The 23,822-nt window shown below is 38.7% G+C and overlaps 1 protein-coding gene across 1 annotated transcript in view; it reads left to right on the top strand.

Moving 5' to 3' along the window:
- The first annotated feature begins 813 nt into the window (after positions 1-813).
- Positions 814-23,822, top strand: part of MROH2B (maestro heat like repeat family member 2B) — a 73,994-nt gene continuing 50,985 nt past the window's right edge. Inside the window, exons 1-17 of the mRNA XM_078004356.1 lie at positions 814-898; positions 1,318-1,379; positions 3,847-3,957; positions 5,552-5,711; positions 9,556-9,710; positions 10,564-10,638; positions 13,104-13,244; positions 13,936-14,028; positions 14,118-14,187; positions 15,465-15,578; positions 16,546-16,619; positions 18,818-18,940; positions 20,280-20,393; positions 21,949-22,105; positions 22,244-22,284; positions 22,908-23,049; positions 23,621-23,664. Coding sequence (XP_077860482.1) covers positions 814-898; positions 1,318-1,379; positions 3,847-3,957; positions 5,552-5,711; positions 9,556-9,710; positions 10,564-10,638; positions 13,104-13,244; positions 13,936-14,028; positions 14,118-14,187; positions 15,465-15,578; positions 16,546-16,619; positions 18,818-18,940; positions 20,280-20,393; positions 21,949-22,105; positions 22,244-22,284; positions 22,908-23,049; positions 23,621-23,664 — 1,761 coding nt within the window. The remainder of the gene's footprint in view (positions 899-1,317; positions 1,380-3,846; positions 3,958-5,551; positions 5,712-9,555; positions 9,711-10,563; positions 10,639-13,103; positions 13,245-13,935; positions 14,029-14,117; positions 14,188-15,464; positions 15,579-16,545; positions 16,620-18,817; positions 18,941-20,279; positions 20,394-21,948; positions 22,106-22,243; positions 22,285-22,907; positions 23,050-23,620; positions 23,665-23,822) is intronic.

Raw genomic sequence — 23,822 nt, 5'->3', positions numbered from 1 at the left:
ATGTCATAGTGGTAGAATACAGTATCAACCTCAACAGCAAGCCCATCGCTGGAAGCTCCCAGACCATTGTGCCAATCAAGTGGAGGAGGCACTTTCATTTAGAGAGGCTTATGTGAACCTTATATGAGAAACTTGCCAACCTGCCTGTTTGATTTTCTAGCCTTACTATTTCGAATACTTAGGTGCTATCTTTTAGAGACCCTGAAACAGCCAAGACATGACACCCAGTACAGAGGAATTCATAGGTAAGCATCATCAGATCCTGAGAAGTCAAGGCTCTTCCCTGTGTTTTGTGTCTGTGGAATTATAGGCATATATGAGGTCTGGGGGTGGTGCGTCATTGTGGGAGGTCTGTACACCTCAAAGGATTTATGAAATGGTATGCAAAATACATAATAAAGTTATGCTGATTGTGAAGGATCAATAATAGACTGGAAGCCTAAGGGATGGTTGTGCTTTAAAATTTATAGTCTACCTGAGGAGAAAGTGGCTACATATCAAAGAAAGGCAGTTTGTTATTTAATTTTAAATACTAGAAGAGTCCTTTGGAAGTATTTCTCCCAATTTCCAGGTATGGTTGCCTTTCTGCTTTGCCAAAAAGATTGCCCTAAATGAGTATATTGTTTGGTTTGGAAATTCATGAGAAATCTTCATCTCCAAAAGCATTTCTCCTATCAACTTGCCATGTAGCTTGAAATTGCTCAATTCCTTTGACTCCATTTTTTTCCAGTTTTCTAGAGTGCATTATTCCAAAACATATATTCATAGAAAATGCAAGTCAAACACATTTAGGTCATTGTCAGAAAACAGGACATGGGGATGGGACAAAAAGAGGGAGTCAGCAGGCACAGGAGAATAGATGGAGTTGAAGAGGGCATGGAAAAAGAAGATGGGAGAGGTACTGAGGGGGGGACGAGTGAAAAATAAACAGCTACGTTGCACCCCTGCCTTCTGATGCTCAAGTCAGGAGTGAGAAATTCAACTCATTGACACTTAGAGCTAAACCCTGCAAGAGATAATTTACAAGGCAATGCCCACTTGCCTAGAGGGATGAAGAGGAATCCAGCATCTTTTATCTTCCCTTTCACATTTGATTCAGGTTTAAAAAATAATAATAATAATTGAGCATCTGCTAGTTTCAATTATGTCATGGATATGAATAAAACAGTTCCTGCCGTCAAAGAGCTAGCAGTCAAGGGAGAGAGACAAAGAGAGAGAGGATAAATGAATGAATGAACTTTCTGTGTTGATTACAAAATAATTAATAGGAGGACATTTCAGCACATATTTTAATTCATATTTTTCTGTACATTTTAGAGATGTTTGGGGATATTAACCTCACTCTTGGCATGCTGAACAAGGAAGATATTGTTAACAAGGTAGGGAATGTAGAAAAAATCTTTTTCCCTTTTTCAGTCTTGTTGTTGCAATATTTTGTATATATTTTTCTTTGCCTCAACTTTCTTATTTTTCTCTGGCGAGTCACATGGCATTCAATTTTTCAGTAAACACTGTTGTAATGAAAGTCATTGTAATGTTTAAGCAATGATATTTAGCATTTCAAGAATCACAGTATCTATGTCTAGAAAATAGCAAAAAAAAAAGTTCCTTTTTATAACTTTATATAGGCAGATGTTGAAAGGTGTATGTCAGACTTACAAACATGTGGATGAGACTGTTTCCTTTATAATTTGAGGGTTGTTACAAAAATCCCTAAAGCTCTTCCCTGCTCATCTATAATGCTATTTCACAGCTAGAAGTTTACCTAAGAATTGAAGACTTTTCACATTTCAACAACCTTCTGTAAAATAAAAGAAATAACTGCCCTTCATCGAACACTTACCTGGGAAGGAAAATGCTAGATATTTTCCAAACAACAGTGTATTGTATAATATTCACTCCCCAGAACAATTTTATCAGGTAGATATTGCTAGTTCCATTTGATAACTGAGAAAAAATTAGGCACAGAGAAGTTACACGACTTGCTCAACTAAGAACAGAGGACTATATCCAAAAGCAAGTCCATCTGACTCCAAAAAAATGTTCCTAATCATTATTCAGTGTTGTCTCCATGTGAAGGGCAGTGCCTATACCTTTGTCTCTTAATTCAATGGTTCTCAACCCTGACCACGTACTAGAATCCTTTAGAGAGTTTTGAGAAAATATCAACACCCAGGCCCTACCACCAGGGATTCTTATTGGATCAGTCTGTGAAAATCTTGAGCATTTAAAGCTCTTGGAGGTGATCCAAATATTTAGGTATGGTTGAAAACCATTACATTAATCTCTCAGTAGAAGTCACCTTTCCCAAAGAGCACTCTTTCTCAAACATTGGGAATCACTTGGAGAATAACCTCCGGATCCCAGAAGCACTGAAGAAGAATTTCCAGTAAAGGGATCAGAGAATACATGTTTTTAAGAAGCACTTCCTATTTATTTTATGGTGAGTCTAGTTAAAGAATAATAATAGCCAGCATAACCAAGAGGTTAAGGTGCCAGCTAAAATTCAGTCTGTTGGTTTCAAATTGTAGCATCAGTACGTAATACTAAGTACATTAAGCTCCCTGAAGCTCAATTTCCTGATCTATAAAATGAATATATTTGTGGTACCTAACACAGGGACTTGTGAGTATTAATAAAATGTTCCAGATAATGAGTCTGGCACAGTTCCAGGAATGTGGTGAGAGCTCCATAAATGTTAGCCTTGCCAAAGAACAAGGCCTGCAGACAGAAGAGTAAGCACATGGAGCAAGAAAAAGACTCACAGAGATAGTTAGGCAGGCCCAGAAAATACAAGGAAGAAAGCAAAGAAAAATTATGCATTATTCTCAAACTTCCCAAGGACCAGCCCTGAGGAATAATGCAAAGGATGCTATTTAACAACTTAAGCATGGGTGCAGTGGCTGGAAGTACATGTTGAAGCTGTTGGAGATTTCAGAACACCAGTCTCTTGTCTTCCAGAGGACACATAGCCACCTAAAAGATTTACAAGAGCCCTCACACAGGGCATCGAGTCAAGCCACACAACCGGAGGCCCTGTCTAAAAGGTTGTCCACAACTTTCTGTCTGCAGAGGCATGAATGAAACAAGGGCCTGTAAATGTCCCTTAGGATCCAATTTCATAGTTTAGCAGCCTCTTGGGGAGTTACAGTGTGTTCCCTAGTACCATATCACTCCCTGGTAGTAAGGGCAGCAATTAGGCTGACAGCCATTTCCATTCCCCTGAGTGTCCCACAACAGTGATTTTCAAAAGACATGGAATGGCAGGTAGCCTATCCTGGTCTTCAATCAGATCTTGCCATAGAAATGTAGCCAAGTTAAAATAGTTTCTAGAATTAAGTTTGCTCTGTAGCCTTTGACTCCTAAAGATGCACGTTATGTTCAGAAAGCCTCAATTAAGGCCAGGCACGGTGGCTCATGCCTGTAATCCCAGCACTTTGGGAGGCCAAGGCAAGTGGATCACCTGAGGTCAGGAGTTCGAGACCAGCCTAGCCAACATGGCAAATCCCCGTCTCTACTAAAAATACAAAAATTAGTCGGGCATGGTGGCACACACCTGTAGTCCTGGCTACTCAGGAGGCTGAGGCAGGAGAATCCCTTGAACCCAGGAGGCGGAGGTTACAGTGAGCTGAGAACATGCCATTGCACTCTGACCTGGCCAAAATGAGTGAAACTCCACCTTAAAAAAAAAAAAAAAAAAAGAAAGTCTTAATTAAGGCATATAATATGAAATTCATTGTGTAGAAAAGATAAATTGCTTACTTTAATGGTGTTATTCATTAGGACTTCATTTGATTCTTTAGTTTTGCAATCCAAATTTCTATGTATGCCTTTGTATGTTCACAGGAAGACATTTACAGTCATCTCACTTCTGTTATTCAGAATACTGACATCTTGGATGATGCAATTGTCCAACAGTTGATTTATTATGCTTCTAAGGACATGAGAGACAACAATGTAAGTTTGGTTCATGATGGTGAAAAGGGTCTTTAAGTGATCCAACTGCACCCATGTGGACTGTTCTACACTGTTGCCAGGACCACAAATCACTTGTATTTGTTCTTTGCAGTAACTTGGATATCCTTATAATGCCTGATATTTACTCCTTCACAGATGAGGAAACTGAGGCAAAGATAAGAATTATTTTAGAGGTGATATTATCCAACCTCCTTTTAGAAGAGGAAGTTCACAATTAGAGATATATTTTTTTCAAAGGAACATAGCTGTCTATTGACAGAACTAGAAACCAATTTTCTTGGATTCTTTATGACTTATTTTTTATGTACCTACTTATCTTAGATTGTCTGATAGACAACATAGCAAAAAATAATAATTTGTAGAAATAATTTGAATCCTAGGATGATGTTATCTCTTCCAGAAAGAAGAATTACTTGTTCCCGCCAATGGCACTAACAATTTATGATGCTTTCAGGGCTTGAGATTTCTGGGTCACTTCTATAACTCAAAATTGGATTGTTATTCATGAGAACACCAATTTAACCTTTCATCTGAGCACAGCCCTTTGGTGTCTTAGCCCAAAAGACAAGAGGTGGGATGAGCAGAGTCTCACCACTGGTTGGCTCTGAACTCTGACTATTGCTTCAAAATGCAACAAAACAGTCTCAAATGCAGGGCTTATCTCTCTAGATCAATAATCATTTCCAGGCCTCAACTCAGTAATTCGTTCCAACCTATATTGTGAGTTTGCTGATGGCTTTATGAGTATATATTTTTATATCTTATCTGGGTCTTTTTTATTTTCCTCAGGAGGAGGAGTTGATCAAATTTACCTAGCTCACTATCACCAAAATCGGAAGTCTTTCCCAGTACCATCAATACGATGGAGATAATTAGGCCAGATTAACACTGAAACCAAAGCTCTCAATTCCTAGCTCATTTCCTTTCACTTTTCCTTTCAGTCTTTCAACCACAGTAATTTGCATCACTTAAACATAAAATATAAGTCCTGTGTTCATGGTACCAGATCAATCAGCAAGAAAACAGCTACTGACCTCCCTGTTTACTAGAACTCTGTTAAAACCAGCATTTTCAACGTATTCAAATTACCTCTGCTTTCCCAGCTACTGACACCTACCAAGCGTTTCTCACTATGGTTTTGTAACAGCCTGTTCTCCCTTCGTCCCAACGCTAGAGTAGCTTATAAATAGTATGGCTGGATAGTAGAGAACGGGCTGCTAGAAAACCATGGTGAAAGATTCTTGGTAGGTGTCAGTTGCTGGGAAAGCAGAGGTAACTTGATTGCACTTTAAAAAACTAGTTTTAATAGTGTTCTTGCAGATTTGGGGGTCAGTAGACGTTTTCACAGACTCCAAAAGAAGGGAAGGTGGGAGGAATGGTGAGGGTCCACTAGAAGCCCAAATCTCACCATTACACAGTTGAACCATGTGGCCAACCGGCACATGTACCCCGTGAATCTGTAATTTTAAAAATAAATAAATACATACATAAATATTATGCTGACTAGTTCCCCTCCATAGCCTCACTCTACCCCTTTTTCAGTTGTTATTGTTATTTTTCTTTTCCTCTTCAGATGCTCAGAGAAATCAGAATGCTAGCTGGTGAGGTTTTGGTGTCTCTTGCTGCACATGATTTCAACTCTGTGATGTATGAAGTACAAAGTAACTTCAGGATCTTAGAGCTACCAAATGAATTCGTTGTGCTTGCCCTGGCTGAATTGGCAACCAGCTATGGTATAGTGGGAATATTCTCCATGTTTTCCCTGGGAAATGACAACTGCTAATTGTCTAAAAGCTAAATGGGAGCAAATGGTAGAAGAGCTAGCATCTCTACCTTCTTCTGTACCAAGAAATATTGATAGAGGGATATGGGCAGCTATTTAAAATGAGCATGGACGATTCTGCTGCCCAGCCACTAGTCTAGACTGCTCTGAATTTGGCCACTCTCCCATCCTCACCTTCCCCTTCATCCAGCTTTGCATTTGCAGAAGCACATTTTCTGTAAGGTATATTCTACTAACCACTGAACACTTTCATGAAATAGGGATCCCTATCATTTATTTCTACACTACTGTATTTAACAGATATTTAGGAATCATCTGTTATATATATTTACATATACTTGGGGGATACAGGGAAGATCTGGTGGGAGAGATTGACATTAATAAGTTAATTATCCAACTAAGCAATTGCTGGCAGCATTGATGGTATAGTGGTGAGAATAGCTGCCTTCCAAATAAGCAACTGCCACTTAACAACAGGTACAAATGGCTGTGTAGCTAGAACCTTATTTTCAATCAGCCCCTCCTTGATTATCTAACTATAGCCTGGTATTAAAGTGGGGCAGAGATGGGGGAATTATAGAAACATCTTTCTACTACACCTCATCTGCCTCCTCCATGCAGCCCTGAAATGCTTTTTGTTGATTTGGAGTCACAGAACCCCGAATTTGAGAAGACAAATAACACCTCTCTCCCTTCTGCCCCTCACTGCAGTGTCCCAGAGTATTCCCTTCATGATGATGACCCTGCTCACCATGCAAACCATGCTCAGGCTGGCCGAGGATGAAAGGATGAAGGGGACTTTCTGTATTGGTGGGTATCCCGATGATTTCCTTTTTGCTTAAAACCAGACTGTGAACTGTCTTACAAATTAGGCAAAAGTCTTATTTTCCCTTTAATTCCAATCTTGTCCTTTTGAATAATAATAGCTACCACTTTTTGAGTGCCTACCACATGGAAAGTCCTCAGCAAGGGAGTTATCTCATTCAATCATCACAGCAATTCTGCAAGATAAGTACTATTTTCCCATTGTATAGAGGAGACACTGAGGTGCAAGGAAAGTAAGGAATTTTCCCAAAATGATGACACAGTCAATGAGATACAGAGGTGGCATTCAAACCCAGGTCTATGGGACCACCCAGTCTACACTCTTCACTGCCCTGTACAAACTTCCATTTCAACTGACCTCCTTCTCTAATTGGAGGATACTTTCTTGGCAATGATTGTCAGCACTTACCAGTTCTTAGCATAGGTTAAATTTTGGCATCTGATTATAATGCAATATTCTAATAATGATAACGAAACAAAGTAACCAAACTACAAGCAATCATAAAATCAAGAAAAACAGGCAAGCAAACTATGGTCACGAACTCCTCTATCTAAAACTGAAATACGTCACAGAAATCAAGAGCCTACAGAGAAAAACGTGCCTTGGAATTCCTGGGAAGTAGTGTTTACAGTGTACAGGGAGGTTTCTTGGATGAGACTGGAGACCTGGTCTCTTGACTCTGCTCAGCCACTGAGCCACCAAGTGACCCTGCCCTTCTCTCAGTCCCAGTTTCAACTCCAAAAACATCAGAATAAGTGATTGCTACGTTCCCTTCCACTTCCAACATACCCTAACACTACTATTTTGTAATTTAAAAGCCCACACTGTCAGGAATGTCTTCTTTACTTATTAATAAAGGTTCTTCTATTCCATCTTTCCCATTTCTTCTTGTTCTGTCATCAAAGTAATATTTTTATCTCATATATATTGAGAACTTGCTGTGTGCCTGGGCACTGCCCTGGGTATTTTAAGATTACTATTTCATGCAGAGCACGGTGGCTCACATCTGTAATCCCAGCACTTTGGGAGGCCGAGGTGGGCGGATCACAAGGTCGGGAGATGAGACCATCCTGGCTAACATGGCGAAACCCCGTCTCTACTAAAAATACAAAAAATTAGTCAGGCGTGGTGGCGGGCACCTGTAGTCCCAGCTACTCAGGAGGCTGAGGCAGGAGAATAGCGTGAACCTGGGAAGCGGAGCTTGCAGTGAGCCTTGATCGCGCCACTGCACTCCAGCCTGGGCGACAGAGCGAGACTGTCTCAAAAATAATAATAAATAAAAAATAAAAATAAAAAGATTACTATTTCATTTAACTCTCACAGCAACCACATTAGATGGGTAGCATGTTTTTCACCATTTTACAAGTGAGAACATTGGACTTAGAAAGTTTCAAACAGCTTGCCTCAGGTCACACAGCCAGTACATGGCAGAGCTAAGACTGTCAACTATGACAGTCTGACTCAAGGACCTGTGCAACTATACTAGACTAACCTACTTTCAATATTTTTTACTATTCCTACTTATTATCATAGCTAACACTGTGTTCCTGCAAAAAAAAACTTTGGAGCCTCTAACAGCATTTCTACATTTAATATTAACAACCAAGAATGTAAAATTAAATAAAACTGGAAATCCTCATGAACATTACTAAGGGAATTCTCTGTGTTATAAAATTATCTAAGCGCCCTTTGGTCTTAAAGCAACTTTTTGCCTGACTGCAACTAAAGAAAAGGTATAAAAAATAACTATCCATCCAGCCAGCCATTCAGCCATCCATCCATTCATTCATACCTAGTCATTTGATCAATCAGCAAATTAGCAGACATTATGCTGGCTGCTTCACATACCATGAACCAGCAGGACATCATCCCTTACTTCAGGTTGCTTACAAGTCAGTTAGAAACGCACACACACATGCACACATACACCAAGAAATAAATTATTAGAAAGTATAGCAGGAGATTCTCAAAGAAATTATAGGGAGTTTGGAGAGACCATGAATGAGCCAATAAATGGCCAGCTCTACTGCTATAACATGCTCAGGGTCTTTTCCGGGGTATTTTGTGAATGTGAGCAAAATAAGTAGCACACAAGGGCTGAAGAAAATAATATTATTATTTTATGCATTTCATGCAAATATATGTGGATTCACTGCCCAAATGGTATTTTGGCAGGCTTAGATTTCTTTTTAATTTTATTGAAGTAAAAGATAGACACAGAAGAGCACGCAAATCAGAAGTGTACATGTTGATGAGTTCTTTCAAAGTGAAGTTGCCCATGTGGCCACCACTTAGGTCAAGAAGTGGGAGACTGTCAGAGCCCAGAAGCTCCCTCATGTTACCTTCAAAGGGTAACCACAGTCCTAACTTCAAACACCATTAGCTTTGCCTGTTTGTAAGACTCATCCATGTTGTTCTGTGGAGCTATCACCCATTTTTATTTCTGTATTCTTTTACATGTCTATAGAATGTAATAGAATTCTACCTATTAGCAGATATTTATACTATATTCTGTTTGGGGCTATTACCAAAACAAAAAGCTAATATGAATGGATTCTTGTACAAACTTTTAGTGCTCATATCTACACATATCTAATGGCTATATACATAAGACTGGAATAGTTGGGTCAAATAGAATGCATATTCAACTTTGTTAGATAGTGCCAAAGAGTCCTGCCAAATGCTTGAACCACGGCAGTATGTGAGAATAGCAACTGCACCTTAGTCTACACTTGGCATTGACAGTCTTAAATTTTAGACATTCTGGATAGTAGTGTCTTATTATGCTTTTAATTTGCATTTCACTATTGTGGCTGAGTACTTTCTATATGTGTATTTGATGCAGTCGTAAGATCATATAAAAACCATTGCATATTTACTAATCATCAGCACTCTCTTCTCAAATTATTTTATCGTCTGTCCCATTTTTATATTTTTCTCAGTCTGTGGTTGTGTGTTTTAAATGCAGCCCTTGAGAAATTCAGCAAAGCCATTTACAAATATGTCAACCACTGGAGAGATTTTCCCTACCCGAGACTGGATGCCAACCGACTGTCTGACAAGATCTTCATGCTGTTCCGGTATATAATGGAGAAGTGGGCTCCTTCGGCCTCACCCATGCAGGTGAGTGGGCCTCAGGATGCCTCAAGCTGGATGTCCCTACATGCTGGTTGAAATTTCTCTTCTGTTTGTAACATGATAATTATAGTCAGTATTTTTGGAAGCCATTGGTTGTATTTTATGAGATTCATCCATTTTTTCTTTTTTTTCCACCTATTTCAAATCACCATTTATTTATTCTTTCAGTTAATGTTTATTGAATCCCCATGACATGCCAGACACTGTTCCAGATCCTGAGGTTATAGCAGGAATTAAATAAATCAAAATCCCACACTCATGAAACTGACATTTCAGTATGTGGAAAGAACAATCAATAAGATAAAATGAGTAAAGAAAACCCAAAAAGTTAGATATTTCACGTTTTATATATTAAAACTCATATTTGAGCTGAGTCACTAATTAGGAAAAATAGCAGTTCACAGATGCTTCTTGTGTCTAAAAATATCATGATTAAATAAAATAACATCTAAAGAATATACTTGGCTGCTTCAAAATACTGCAGTGCCTTGTCCTTGTAAAGAATAGATTACAAAGTACATTCACACATATCTTGCTTTAAAAGTGTCTTCCCCTTATCTTGCTTAACTGCTATAGTTTTTTTTAAGAAGGCTAAATGATATTCTATTTAGGTATCTTCATTGCTTTATTATAAAAAGTTTAACACTTAGCAGCTTTCTCTAGTTTCTTTTCAACACTTTAAACTATTAAAGCATTTATTTTTTTAACATCCTGAGGTAGTTAAATCATTAGCAACATGGAACTTTAAAAATATTCTGTAGGGAAGTGTTTTCTTCAAGGCACCTGGAAAACAAATTCAATGCATCTGTTTAACGACTACTCTCCTTGCTCCCCACAGGAAGAGCCAGGCAAGTGCACAGAAGGTACACAAAGTGAGAAGGATGCACAGAGAGGGAAGCACTTAGCTGCCCTGGTGAGCTGCAGCATTGGAATTGATCCTTGCAGCCCATGAAGCTGCTCACCACAGCGAGGATGCATTCCCTACAGAGGGACTAAAACTTACTGAGGCAGAGGTTGAAAATGGGGGATCATGCACACCTGAGTTAGTGTGATGGGAGACAGGGAAGGGAAGAGAGAAAAAAAGATATAAGGCAGAAAGAAATGAAACCAAAAAGATGGTCTTAGTCATATAATGAAGAGCCTTAGCTGCTACATACAAGTTTGGACTTTTTTTTAATAAACAAGAAATGCTTGAAAGGTTTTAAGCAAGGATTTGAGTACTGTAGTAGCAAAATCATTCTAATATCAACATTAAAAATAGAGGGGTATGGGGTGGACTAAGATAAGACTATTGGCTAGAAGGCTATAGAAATATTCCAGCTCATAAGTGGTAAAGAGATCAATTAACATAGTGTTTGTGGAACTGATCAGAGTAGTCAGATGCTGAAGAATAGAATGACCAGCACTTGGCATCATTTGGAAGCTTATTACAATGGAAACACCTGGGATGGTTTCCTAGGTTTCTGACTCAGGTGATCTTGGGATCATCAATTTAAATGAGGAGGAATTACAAATATGGAACAGTACAAAATGGGTTTGATGTAGACATTTTGATTTGAACACCTATGGTACTGTCAAGTGGAGATATTAGTAGGTTTGAGGATATTCACATTTGGAGTTTAAAAAGAAAAGCAAAAACTGGACATACAGATTTGAGTATCATCATTGCATAAGTAACAACCAAATAAGTGGATTTAGATGGAGTTGTTTAAAGCGAGTATATAGAGTGGGAAAGTGGCAAAAATAGAGTTCTGGAGGGCATCAATATTAAGGGGAAAGCAAGGGAGAAGAACTCATGATGGAGAATACGGAATGTGCTAAGAATGTAGGAAAGTGAAGTAGAATGAGGTCTTAGAAGCTTAGAAAGGAGAAGTTTTCAAGAAGCAAAGATCTAGTCCTGAGTGTTACAGCACTCAAGAAAAATCTTGACAAGTGTCCATTCCTTGGAAATGTATGGTGAAAGAACCACCCAGCTAATACATAGTCTTTAATGAAATAAATGATAGTTGCCATTAGCCATTAAGTTTTGAGATGATTTGTTGTAAAATGTAGCTGATACAAAAAATTGTCAAACATTAGATAGAAAAGGAAGAATATAGAACTCTATAAGAATGATGTCATCTTTAACAAATTAAAATTCACAGAAAACATAGGAAAGAATAAGTCAAATAAATAAAAAATATACTAAAATATACCAGTGTTTATCCATGGGTACTATGTGTATTACATTTTCTTCATCATAACATTTGTGATTTCTACATTTTTATAATCAGAATTTATCACATTTACATTTCATAATCTGGAAGTTGTTGATTTTCTACACTGAATGGCAGCAAGATTCTAGTGGATTGGGAGGCGAATGGGAGCTGAGAAGTAGAAATAGCAAATAAAGACCATACCTTGGAAACCCTTTGCTCCAAGGGCAGGAAAGAGAAACAGAGTCAGGTGGGGGTAATAGTTGGGGTCAAAGTGAGGTGGAATCAATGAAGATTCTTTTTTTTTTTTTGAGATGGAGTCTCACTCTGTCAACCAGGCTGGAGTACAGCGGCTCCATCTCCACTCACTGCAAGCTCCACCTCCCAGGTTCAAGTGATTCTTCTGCCTCAGCCTCCCAAGTAGCTGGGATTACAGGTACCCACCACCATGCCCAGCTACTTTTTGTATTTTTAGTAGAGATGGGGGTTCCACCATGTTGGTCAGGCTGGTCTCGATTTCCTGACCTCAGGCAATCTGCCTGCCTCAGCCTCCCAAAGTGCTCAGATTACAGGCATGAGCCACCACAACAACTTGAAGATTCTTTAAGATGAGGTAAGTTCTATTGCTTAATACACTGAAAGAAAGTGACTATTAGAGAGAGGTTTAAAAAATAGAAAAGCTCTGTCTCAATAAAATAAAATAAAATAAAATAAATATAATATAATATAATAAAATAAAATACAATCTGGTATTACAAAAATTAGCCAGGCATGGTGGTGGACGCCTATAATCCCAGCTACTCAGGAGGCTGAGGTGGGGAGAATTGCTTGAACCTGGGAGGCGGAGGTTGCAGTGAGCTCAGATCGTGCCACTGCACTCCAGCCTAGGCAACAAAGTGAGACTCTGTTTCAAAAAAATACAATAAAATAAAAAATAGGAGAGAAGGGCAAGTATTGAAATGAGTATCAGTATAAATACAGAGGTAAATACAAATACAGCTCTGTCCCATGGAATGATCTTAATCTGAACATTTTTAAAAGATTTTAAAGAATTTAAAGAACTATTTCTTGACTGAAAGCAGCGAGGAAAGTTTTGGGGCGTACCTAAAGCTCTTGGTGTTCTGAAAACCCATGAAAAACCCAAGGAAGTCTCAGAAATGGTATTTGTTTGCTGCCTGTACAGACTTTGAGCATCATTAAGGCCCACGGGCCCACGGTGAGCTTGCTGCTGCATCGGGAAGACTTCTGCGGATACGCTCTGGGCCAGGTGCCCTGGCTCCTGAGCCAGTATAAAGACAAAGAGATTGATTTCCATGTCACTCAGGTAAGAGTCATACCCTAAAGGAACTGAATCAGAGAACCCGCATGCAACCCTCCCAGAGGCTAGTAAGTCTCAAAAGAGCCGAAGCAGCTTAAACTCCTGTTTGGGCAGCTGAATTTAAGTATCTCTCGAAGAATATGAGATAGGAAAAGGATTGTATCACTGGATGAAGGGAACTTCAGAAAGGGATTAAGAATGTTCATTCTGGGCCTGGCTCAGTGGCTCACAACTGTAATCTCAGCACTTTGGGAGGCAGAGGCGGGTGAATCACTTGAGGTCAGGAGTTTGAGACCAGACTGGCCATAATGATGAAACCCCATCTCTACTAAAAATACAAAAATTAGCTGGGCGTGGTGGTGCATGCCCATAGAGTACCAGCTACTTGGGAGGCTGAGGCAGGAGAATCGCTTGAACCCGGGAGGCGGAGGTTGCAGTGAGCCGAGATCGTGCCATTGCACTCCAGCCTGGGTGACAGAACAAGGCTCCGTCTCAAAAAAAAATAAAAGAGGATGTTCGTTCCAAGCTGCTGAGGCACTGAACCGGGTAGAAGGGGCCAGAATCATTCAAGAAAACTTGTAACTGCAGGAAGATGAGGAGCTTGTTTTTCTCTCAGAACACAATTATTTGCCTTCCACATCCTGTGCAGCTGCTTTCCTGGCAGCCTCCAACTAACCTGTGGGAGTTTCCACTTTAGAGTCTAAAGCAAATACTGACTGCAGCAGTTCTGTATGACATTGGCCTGCCAAGGAGTTTGAGAAGATCCATCTTTATCAATTTACTGCAGCAGGTAAGAAGACCATGCTGTCAACTCCGATTTTTAATTTCAACCTGTTTTCTGTTTTTAACATCTACCACCTGATTTCCACCCCCATTCAGATCTGCAGAGCTCCAGAGCCTCCAGTAAAGGAAAATGAAATGGAAGCTTCAAGCTGTTTTCTCATTCTAGGTAGGACCAGCATCCAGAAGGCTTTTAATAAAAATGTCCCCAAGTGATGATGATGACAATGGTAAAAGGAGGGCAAACCGTCGCATTAACTTACTTTCACACACACAAACACACACACACTGTTTCTTTAACTCACAGTTTTCTGTGCCTGCCCCTCTCCCCACAAGTTCCCAGGAGGAGCAGGACGGGAAGAATGGCCAAGGATGCCAGGGTTCCCACGACTGGGATAGGTCCAGGGAGATAAAATTTTCAGTTCTCAAACCAAGGAAGTCCCAGGAAAACTGGAATGAGTTGACAACCCTAAAAATAGGAAATTTCTTTTTTCTTTCTTTTTTTTTTTTTTTTTTTTTGATATTTGAGATTATTTGAGTCTGTGTCAAATCCAAAGTCACTCTTTTTTCTTCCTGGTTATCTCTTAATGTCTACATCTCTTTAACCATCAGTCACTCTGTATCTCTCTCTCTCTCTCTCTGTCCTCCACTCTATCCTTCTTTATCTTGACCTTACGTTATATCACCTGATTAGAAGGCCTGACATGGGATGCATGGGGGGCACCAAAATCCCAGGGTCAGAATACAAAACTATGCTCCCATACAGTTCCTGAGGAGGAGGGATAGCAGCAATCCAATACCTCCTGAACCTCCTCACTCCCCCAAATACTACATCACTTCTACCTCCTTGCATATCTTTCTGTCATGTGTATGCATAACTTTCTACTTCTCTCCTGACTGGCCCCTTTGTCGTTATACTTTCTTCTTCTCCCCAATCCCTGCCTAACTAATTCACCTTACCCATGATACTTTCTAGAATAAACCACTGTCCTCTAGCCAGGCCTTTTTTCACCCCTCCCTGCTTCAACGCCTGCAGCTCTCACAGCTGGGGAAGCATCACTGCCATCTCTCCCTCCATCTTCACATGGTGTTCTCACTGTGCCCCATGTCTCTTCTCCTTTTCTTATAAGGACACCAGTCATATTAAATTCAGGCCCACTCTAATAACCTTCTTAACCTCATTATATCTGCAAAGACCCTCATTTTTAAATAAGGCCACATTCACGGATATGAACAGAAATGGCCTAGGCATAGCAAGCTCTCTTAGGAACCAAACTGCTTGATTAATTCTGTGACACTGAAGAAGCATGGACATAATAAAATCAAATTACCAACTGAAGAGTGCCTTGGATAATCTTCATGGTGAATTTCCCTCCTCCCATTCACAAGTATTTTACCAAAGATGAAAATGAGTTCTTACAGCCCTAGTGTTTCTTGAACCTGCAGCCCATTCCAATCCTGGAGAGCTGATGGAATTTTTTGATGAACAAATAAGAAGTAATAATGAAGCCATTCGAATGGGAATCTTGACTTTGTTAAGATCGGCTGTCAGTGCTGAGGGTAAGCAAGAGGGTCGAAACCAACGTGGTTTATTTCATGCCAAGAAGCAGACTGAAGCCTATGCACTCTTTAATCCTATTCTACATCTTTTGGATGCTTATATAACATCATGTGCAAATGAAACTCTGTCTTCTCAATCTTCCACAATCTATAATTCCTTTCAACAGGCATCTTTAGTTACTTCACTTCTTTCATAACATTTATGGATGCACCCAGTTGAGAAGAATGAGCAGAATTTTTGAGAATTAAAGTTAGAATTTAGAAGCTCTTGTAGGTTGGTTAAATGGTCCAATATCAGGGGGTGAGTGGGAGAGAGTGTACAATTCTCTAGAGATTGATACGGTTACAAAAAAGCAGAATTTAATGAATTGCCATATTTTATTCCAGGAAGTACATATTTTCATAACATCGAATGCATCTTACAATTGAATGCATCTTTAATTATAATTAGCCACTTTTTTTGGTGCAATATGAAATAATGGTACATCATAAAACTGGTGATATCTTAGACTTGCTAAAATACAAAAATTAGTTTTTGCATAGTATGATATAGTTTTTTAACGTTCAGTTAGCACTTTGATTTACTGAAGAATCAGCAGATGAATATGAAGCAGTCTCACAATATTTAGATCTGATCTACCAGGAATGATATATTGAAACCACTATGGAACCTAACATTTTAAACAAAATGAAACAAATGTAATAAGAAACAAAGAAAGCACTGGACATCATTAAAGATTTGGAAACAAAGAGGATGGGAGGGAATTGAAAAAAAATAAGTTGTTAAAGACAAGAGACTTCGCAATTATGTGCCATAATTCGAATAGCTTTTCGTCAATCCTAGCACATACTGTGCTTCTGTTGACTTCGCAATTATGTGCCATAATTCGAATAGCTTTTCGTCAATCCTAGCACATACTGTGCTTCTGTTGAGTCAGGCCTCTCAGTTTCTCCCTCTGTCTTTCAGAGCCCAGGTTGAGGGATCACATCATTTCAATAGAAAGAACAGTCAAAATCGTCATGGGTGATCTCAATACAAAAGTAAGAGAATTAATAGAAACTTTTGTCGATGGTAGCTTTAAGAATAAATGAAATTACTTTGATTCTTTAATGACCTACTTATGAGACTATTTTATAAAGAACTCTGTGGTCAATTCCGTTTTTCAAAGAACTCCATCTTTTCCAAAAAGATAAACTTCATCAAGGTAGAGGCCTAAAGTACACACAGCTAAAGGACATCTCAGTGAAAGGAAGATTTTTGCTTATTTAAAATAATTGTAGGACATCAGTGGATTAACACATGAGTAGAATAAGAGCAAAGAGACTGTATCTCACTATGCCAATGTACTTCAGATAGTTTAAAACTTACTTGTTAATTATAAAGATAATGTATCTTCATTCAGGAAATAATAATCCCTAAACCTTGTTCTTAGCATAGACATCCTAATTTCCAACCAGGCACCACCTAGAGCAAGTAATGCACATAGTGGATTGCTCAATATTTCTGATTATTTGATTAAAGTGTTCTAAGGCACAGTGACTCACGCCTGCAATCCCAGTGCTTTGGGAGGCTGAGGTAGGTGGATCATTTGAGGTCAGGAGTTCGAGACCAGCCTGGTCAATGTGGTGAAACCCCATCTCTACTGAAAATACAAAAATTAGCCAGGTGTGGTGGCTCACGCCTGTAATCCCAACTACTCATGAGGCTGAGGCACAAGAATCACTTGAGCCCGGGAGGTGGAGGTTGCAGTGAGCCCAGATTACACCACTGCACTCCAACCTGGGCAACAGAGTGAGACTCTCTCTTTTTTTTAAAAAAAAAAAAAAAAAAAAAGGTGGGGGGATTCTATGTTAGAAGTTATAGAACTTATACTGGGAAAACAAGAAACATTATCAATTATTACATTTTTGTAAGAATACCACATTTTGTTTGGAATAAAATGCTAGACAGAAGCCAATTAAGAGGAATAAATTCTTTTAGGAAACTTTGACTGCCAGTGACTACGTTTAAAATAGTAAAAGCTTTGCAATAAAAAGCAATAGAGTGATTATACAAAAAAACCTGGCCTTGTAACTGACAAAAGACAAAAGAAGAATTACGAGAAGAGTTTAGGATAGCATAAAGAGCACAGATCTTTGAGGAAGGCCAACTCCCCAGGCAAAAATAGAGAAAAGGTGTACCTCTTCTCTAGGTAGACTACTCAGAGTCTTTATGCTAATTGTTTTGGCCACCATATAACTCTGCTTCCCTGTTCAAAATGGTTTTTTTCTTCCCACTCTCTTTTCAAAGGCCTGTTCACTAAGGGATTGGTTCTCAGGTTTCTATTCACCAGAGAAGCAACATAATAAACAAATTAAAACCAAATTATTATAAATACTATAATACAAGTTCATAAAACTTCACTCTAATTTCTGGGGCCAGATGTATTTCAGAATTGACAATTTTTCAGCTTTTAGAAAAACATTTCTCTGATAGTAACCCACAATCAAATTCCATGAATATTTCTGCAAGAAAATTAATGCATATCCACACAGCATAGAATAAGATTACAAATAGCTTTAAAACAGTTCAGTTTGGGTTTGCCACCAAATGAGTTGGCACTAAACTTAAGAAACAAAATTCCAGTTTTCATAGTTGTTTGGACTTTGAAATTGCGAATAAGCAGGTGTGGACCTGTAGTTCAATACGTTATCTTTCATTGAGTATTTTAAAAGCTAAGCAGTGTTTTAGCCCAAAGTTACCCAACAATTCATAATCTATAGTGATAGACAATATGTCTTTGGGAACCAAGGAGAAAGATTTTGCCTAAAGAGAGCATTTCTGGTGACTCTTTCATAACCTATCAGTCACTTTCTACAGGTTGAGCATCCCTAATCCAAAGGAAATCTGAAATGCTTCCAAATTCAAAACTTTTTGAGCCAACATGACACTCAAAGGTCATGCTCAGAGAAAATGCTCATTATAGTATTTTGGAATTTGGATTTTCAGATTAGGAATGCTCAACCAGTAAGTATAATGAAAACATTTCAAAATTTGAAAAAAATTCCAAAATTTTAACACTTCTGATCCCAAGCATTTTGGATAAGGATTATTCAACCTGTATTAACATTACTCAATTTATGTTCCTTTTTCAAAAATGTTCCCACTTAATTATCCTTAAGATTATAGAAAAAAGGAAGGTAAATTTCCCTTCTGCAAAACATAGTAAAATGTTGCTATTGCGTTGTTCTTACCCTAGGTAAGAAATTCTGTTCTTCTCCTCATCCAAACCATGTGTGAAAAGTCCTATATTGAAGCTCGGGAAGGATGGCCATTGATTGATTATGTCTTCTCCCAGTCTGCAACGTTGAACAGGAATCTGGTATGCAGAGGCTACAGTTCTGAGTGATGCACTATAAAAAGTACAGTTCGCTCAACTATGTTTCTTTTTAAAAAACTGTTAGGGTCCTTAATCTGTCACAGGAGTAGAGTAAAAAAAATACATTGTAAAAAAAATAAAAATGACTAGAGTTCAATTAAATAACTGATTTGGAAGTAATATTTTAATCTTGTCACTTTTGCTGATATTTTTTACAGCCTCTAGTTTTCTCAGTTCTTTTTTTTTTTTTTTTTTTTTTTCTAAAATGACCTCTAACTTACAATAAGCACAAGATAGGTTAAATCAGTTTTCTCTAAGTTAACCTAGCCACCAAAAGCTTGGATTGGGATTGTCTGGAGAGGGGCACAGAAACTGGATTGCTTCAGAGAAAGCAAAAGAGATATCAATACTTGCTGCAATGATGTCTTAGTTCATTCAGGCTGCTATAGCAAAATACCATGGAGCAGTGAAGTAAGTTCTATGAAGTGCATTTCTAAAACAGCATACTTCTGAAATCATAAACAAGTGTATTAGGGTTCTAACCCTTTGCTGTGCACAAACAGAAATGTATCTGTTATATAAATGAGAAAAAGCTGTATGCTGATGGAGCAGGCTTTTAAAATCCTTTAGAAACACTCACCATATATAAAGGAAAATACCGTGAAATGATGGTTTATAAACAGAAAATATTTACTTCTCACAGTTCAAGATGCGGGGAAGTCCAAGACTGTCCAATGAGTGTCTCCTTCCTAACAGATGGTGCCTTCTCACCGTGGAAGGGAATAGCTAGCTCTCCAGGGTCTCCTTCATGAGGGCATGAATTCCAAACACGAGGGCCTTTCTCTTATGACCTAATCATCTTCCAAAGACCACACCTCCTAATACCATCACCTTGGGCGTTCGGATTTCAACATACGAATTTTGGGAAAACACAAACACTCAGACCACAGCAACTGAGGTCAGCTTTCTTTGGATCAATTGACTGAAAAATATGCGCTTATGATCTCTGTGATTTTAGCAAATTAGTTGCAACTGAAATCACAGTTCCCTCCACAAAGAAGCACGCTTTGAAAATTTTGCCCTGAAGACAATGACAAAGGTCTGAGAAAGAGAGGGGATATCTGCAGTTAAAGGAGCCTCACAATTTCTGTTTCTCTCTTTTAGCAAGGGATGTGTTTCCCAACTAATTCCTCCAAGGAATTCTAGGTTTCTAGGTTCCATGAGCCACTTAAGTTGGGGGACTACATCCTTTACTCCAGAGTCTGAGAATGCACCCAAGGAAAGACAGAGGAGACTAACCTTAGGAGTCGCTAACAAGTCACCTGTTTGACCTTTCTTAAAGGAGAAACCAGTGAAAACTAACTTTCATGAGAATGAAAAGGAAGAGGAATCTGTCCGAGAAACAAGCCTTGAGGTCTTAAAAACCCTGGACCCACTGGTCATTGGAATGCCTCAGGTAAGGGGTCTTTTGTCACCACTTACAGTTACTTTGATCACCTTCTTAAAGTCCAGTCTGTGTAAGAATAAAGGCATGAGTTTGTGCTCCATTTGTCATCAGCTTCCTGATGCTCTGACTAGAGGAGGTGTATGGCAATACTGTGTCCAGCACATAGTGCTTCCTCAAAAACAGATGTTGAATTAATTAAGATAATTAATATAAAGTATCTTACATCTGGATAGTTCATGACAATTTATATATATAATATTAGTATATGATTTCTCTTCTTCCTCTAATGCATACGGTAATACTAAGTAGTGGTTTTAATGCAACCAATGCCAACTTACCCTATTCCATCTGGGAAAGTGTTAAAAGCAGCCATTCTCAGGCCTCACTGGAGACCTGATTCATTTGAAACTCAAGGGGAAGAGCCTTAAAATCTGTAGTGCCCAGAAGTACATAGCACAATCAGAAGACAAACAACAGACCACACCATTTAAGTAGTAGATCAGAGGCTTCATCTAGGATGATATGTGGTTCCTGAGTTATCTGAGATATTTACTTAAAATGCAGATTTCCAGGTCACATACCAGACCTACTAAATCAGCAAAACTGGACATAGAGACCAAAAGTCTACAATCAACTAAGTTCCAATATTTCTGATACATACTAAAGTTTAAGACTTTTTGATATAGAAGTAAATGATGAAAAAAATAATCTAGGGTCAAACCCTAAAGGGCCTGGAATGCCAAATTTTTACCTTATGGTTGATAAACCAGTGAGAATTTTAAGCAAGAGCTAAACATTTAAAATGATAATTGTAGGGAATCAGTAGATTCACACATGAGTAGACTAACAGCAAAGAGACTGTCTAGGAGATCAGATGCAACTTGTAGGAACTACAGCAATGTCATTACAATAGAAATGAGACATGGAAGGGCACAAGAGATCTCACAATGAAAAAAAGACTGAGTCTGGTGATTAAATATAGATGACAAAGAAGAGAGAAGAGTACAAGTTGACACCAAGGTTTCCATTACCACAAGAGAGTTTTCTAAAGGATATAAAACATACTAAAGAAACACAATGTTTCAGACTTCCAGAGCAGGCAGGTCAGAGCCTGAAGCACAGAGGACAGTAGCAGCCCATTCACTATCCTCTCCCAAGCTTCTCACTGGGGCAGTCACACTCCAATCCTGGAGTTTTGGGAAGTACTTGGGAGATTTTTGGTTGTCACACTGACAAGAGGAATACTGGCACTTGGTGAGTGGGGCCCAGGGATGCCAGCATTCCCCTAGTGTCTGGAGCAGTCCCTCATGACAAAGAATTGTCCTGCCCCACATTCCAGCAACATCCCCATGGAGAAACACTGACCAACACTCACTACGGCTAACACCTGAAAATGAATGTGCTATGCAGAGGCTTCATTTAATGATCTCATCTTGACTTGGCCCGAAAAGCAAAATAATAACAGGATAAAAGCTTCTACATCAGAGAAAAACATCTAGTGAGGACCAGGGAGAAGTAATGGAAAAGAATAAGTAATCCTTGCATCTTGCCCTATTTTCCACAGGTGCTGTGGCCAAGGATCCTGACCTTTGTGGTACCTGCAGAATACACAGAAGCTCTGGAGCCCCTGTTTAGTATCATCAGAATCCTGATTATGGCAGAGGAGAAGAAGAAGCACAGTGCCAAGGAGTCAACAGCACTTGTCATCTCTACGGGAGCTGGTCTGTACATTCATAAACACAGAAAAGCTTTTCTATTATGAGGGATCCATTTCCAGGAAGGCTACAGTGCTTTGATCTTAAACCCAACCCCAATCTCTAACCCCTACAGTGATGATGAAAATTGCTTTCTCTTTCTAGTGAAACTTCCTTCACCACAGCAGCTACTGGCCAGACTTCTGGTGAGTGAGTTACAAAGAACCAAACTACAGCAAATTTAAGCTGATAAGGATAATTCAGTTCCAAATAAATGCTAATATAAATTACATGGAGACTCCAAACAAAAAGAAACACTAAAAAAGCATAATAAATTTCTGCTATACTAGTGACATTCATGAGTATTTATTATTCACACGATTACCTTCCCACTCTGAAATACTTGTTAAACTTTACTTATAATTTTAAAGTGAGCATATACTGAATCGCATTCGTACGTACCATCAAACAAATTCCACATCTGTTGTTTGGATTTCCCATCTCTCTCTTTGGCCCCATATGGATCATTTACTCAAGCACTCTTTCCTCGTGTCTTTATTTAATTAATTGATATATCTAAGTCTTCTTTCCATTTATTTTTGGTTGGTGCTTTCCATGTATTTTTCACCTTCATCCTCAGGGAAAAGGAAATGGGAGAAGGGCTAAGTATTAGCTTCATTCTAGAATAAATAAGAACAGACTGTGATGATTTGTTAAAAGATTATCCAATGCAGAAATCAAAGGAATTGGAACAATGGTAAAAGGAAAAAATAAGTGGGCCTTTTAAAGGCCCCTGAAATTGATAAGCTCTTTCTCTTCTATCCTTCAGGTAATATCTATGCCTGCCAGTTTAGGGGAGTTACGTGGGGCTGGTGCAATAGGGCTTTTGAAGATACTGCCTGAGATCATTCACCCAAAATTGGTAGACCTATGGAAAAAACGTTTACCTGAGCTTCTGCAGCCTCTGGAAGGTACGAGGGAGTGGGGCCAGGTCTTTACCCAGCAGGGCAGGAACATAAAGAAATGATGCACCATTTCTCTGTGTAAAGCCATTATTGCTCATTTTAGGCAATAAAAACAATGAACTTGATATGCAAGGTAGATAGCTATTTTTTTCTTCTTGACTCCTTATGTTCTGTTTCTCTGCCAATATTCATACTACAAGAAGACCTAGTGGGTAACATTCTTAACGGGAATTTTTACTTTCGCGCTTGTCTTTTTCTTGTATCTAGAGAAATTCTATTTTAGTACTGTTCTAAAAAGTTATTAATCATGTTAGAATATCAAAATATGGTCATTTCAGTAGTCATCAAAATTAGCGGAAAGCCTAGATTTTTATGATGGATTGAAGACCTTCTCTCTACCTAGCCAATGTAGTATATTTGATTTCAGATAAGCATTATGAGCAAAAAGAAAGCTTAAAATTGAACTCCAGCACCACTGGAGGCCTGGCCAGGAGAATTTGAGTCTAGGGGTGGTTTTTGTGTTTGTTTTTTGTTTTTTGGTTTTTTTTGCGATTATTACATCAATTTTTGTTTCTAGGAAAGAACATCAGTACCGTTCTATGGGAAACCATGCTGCTTCAGGTAAGGCTGGCTTCTAGAATAATTGTTGATAATGGCATGATGAAATCAGCTAAAGTTACCCATCCTAAATTAAAGGAACTAGATTCCCGAGAATAATAACCTTTTCTTTTCTTTGGAAAAGAACTAGAATGTTATAAGTGATCACTTAAGGATAACGT

The sequence above is a fragment of the Macaca mulatta genome, chromosome 6, assembly GCF_049350105.2.
Source record: "Macaca mulatta isolate MMU2019108-1 chromosome 6, T2T-MMU8v2.0, whole genome shotgun sequence".
NCBI lineage: Eukaryota > Metazoa > Chordata > Mammalia > Primates > Cercopithecidae > Macaca > Macaca mulatta.
This window is presented reverse-complemented; position numbering and strand designations above follow the sequence as displayed.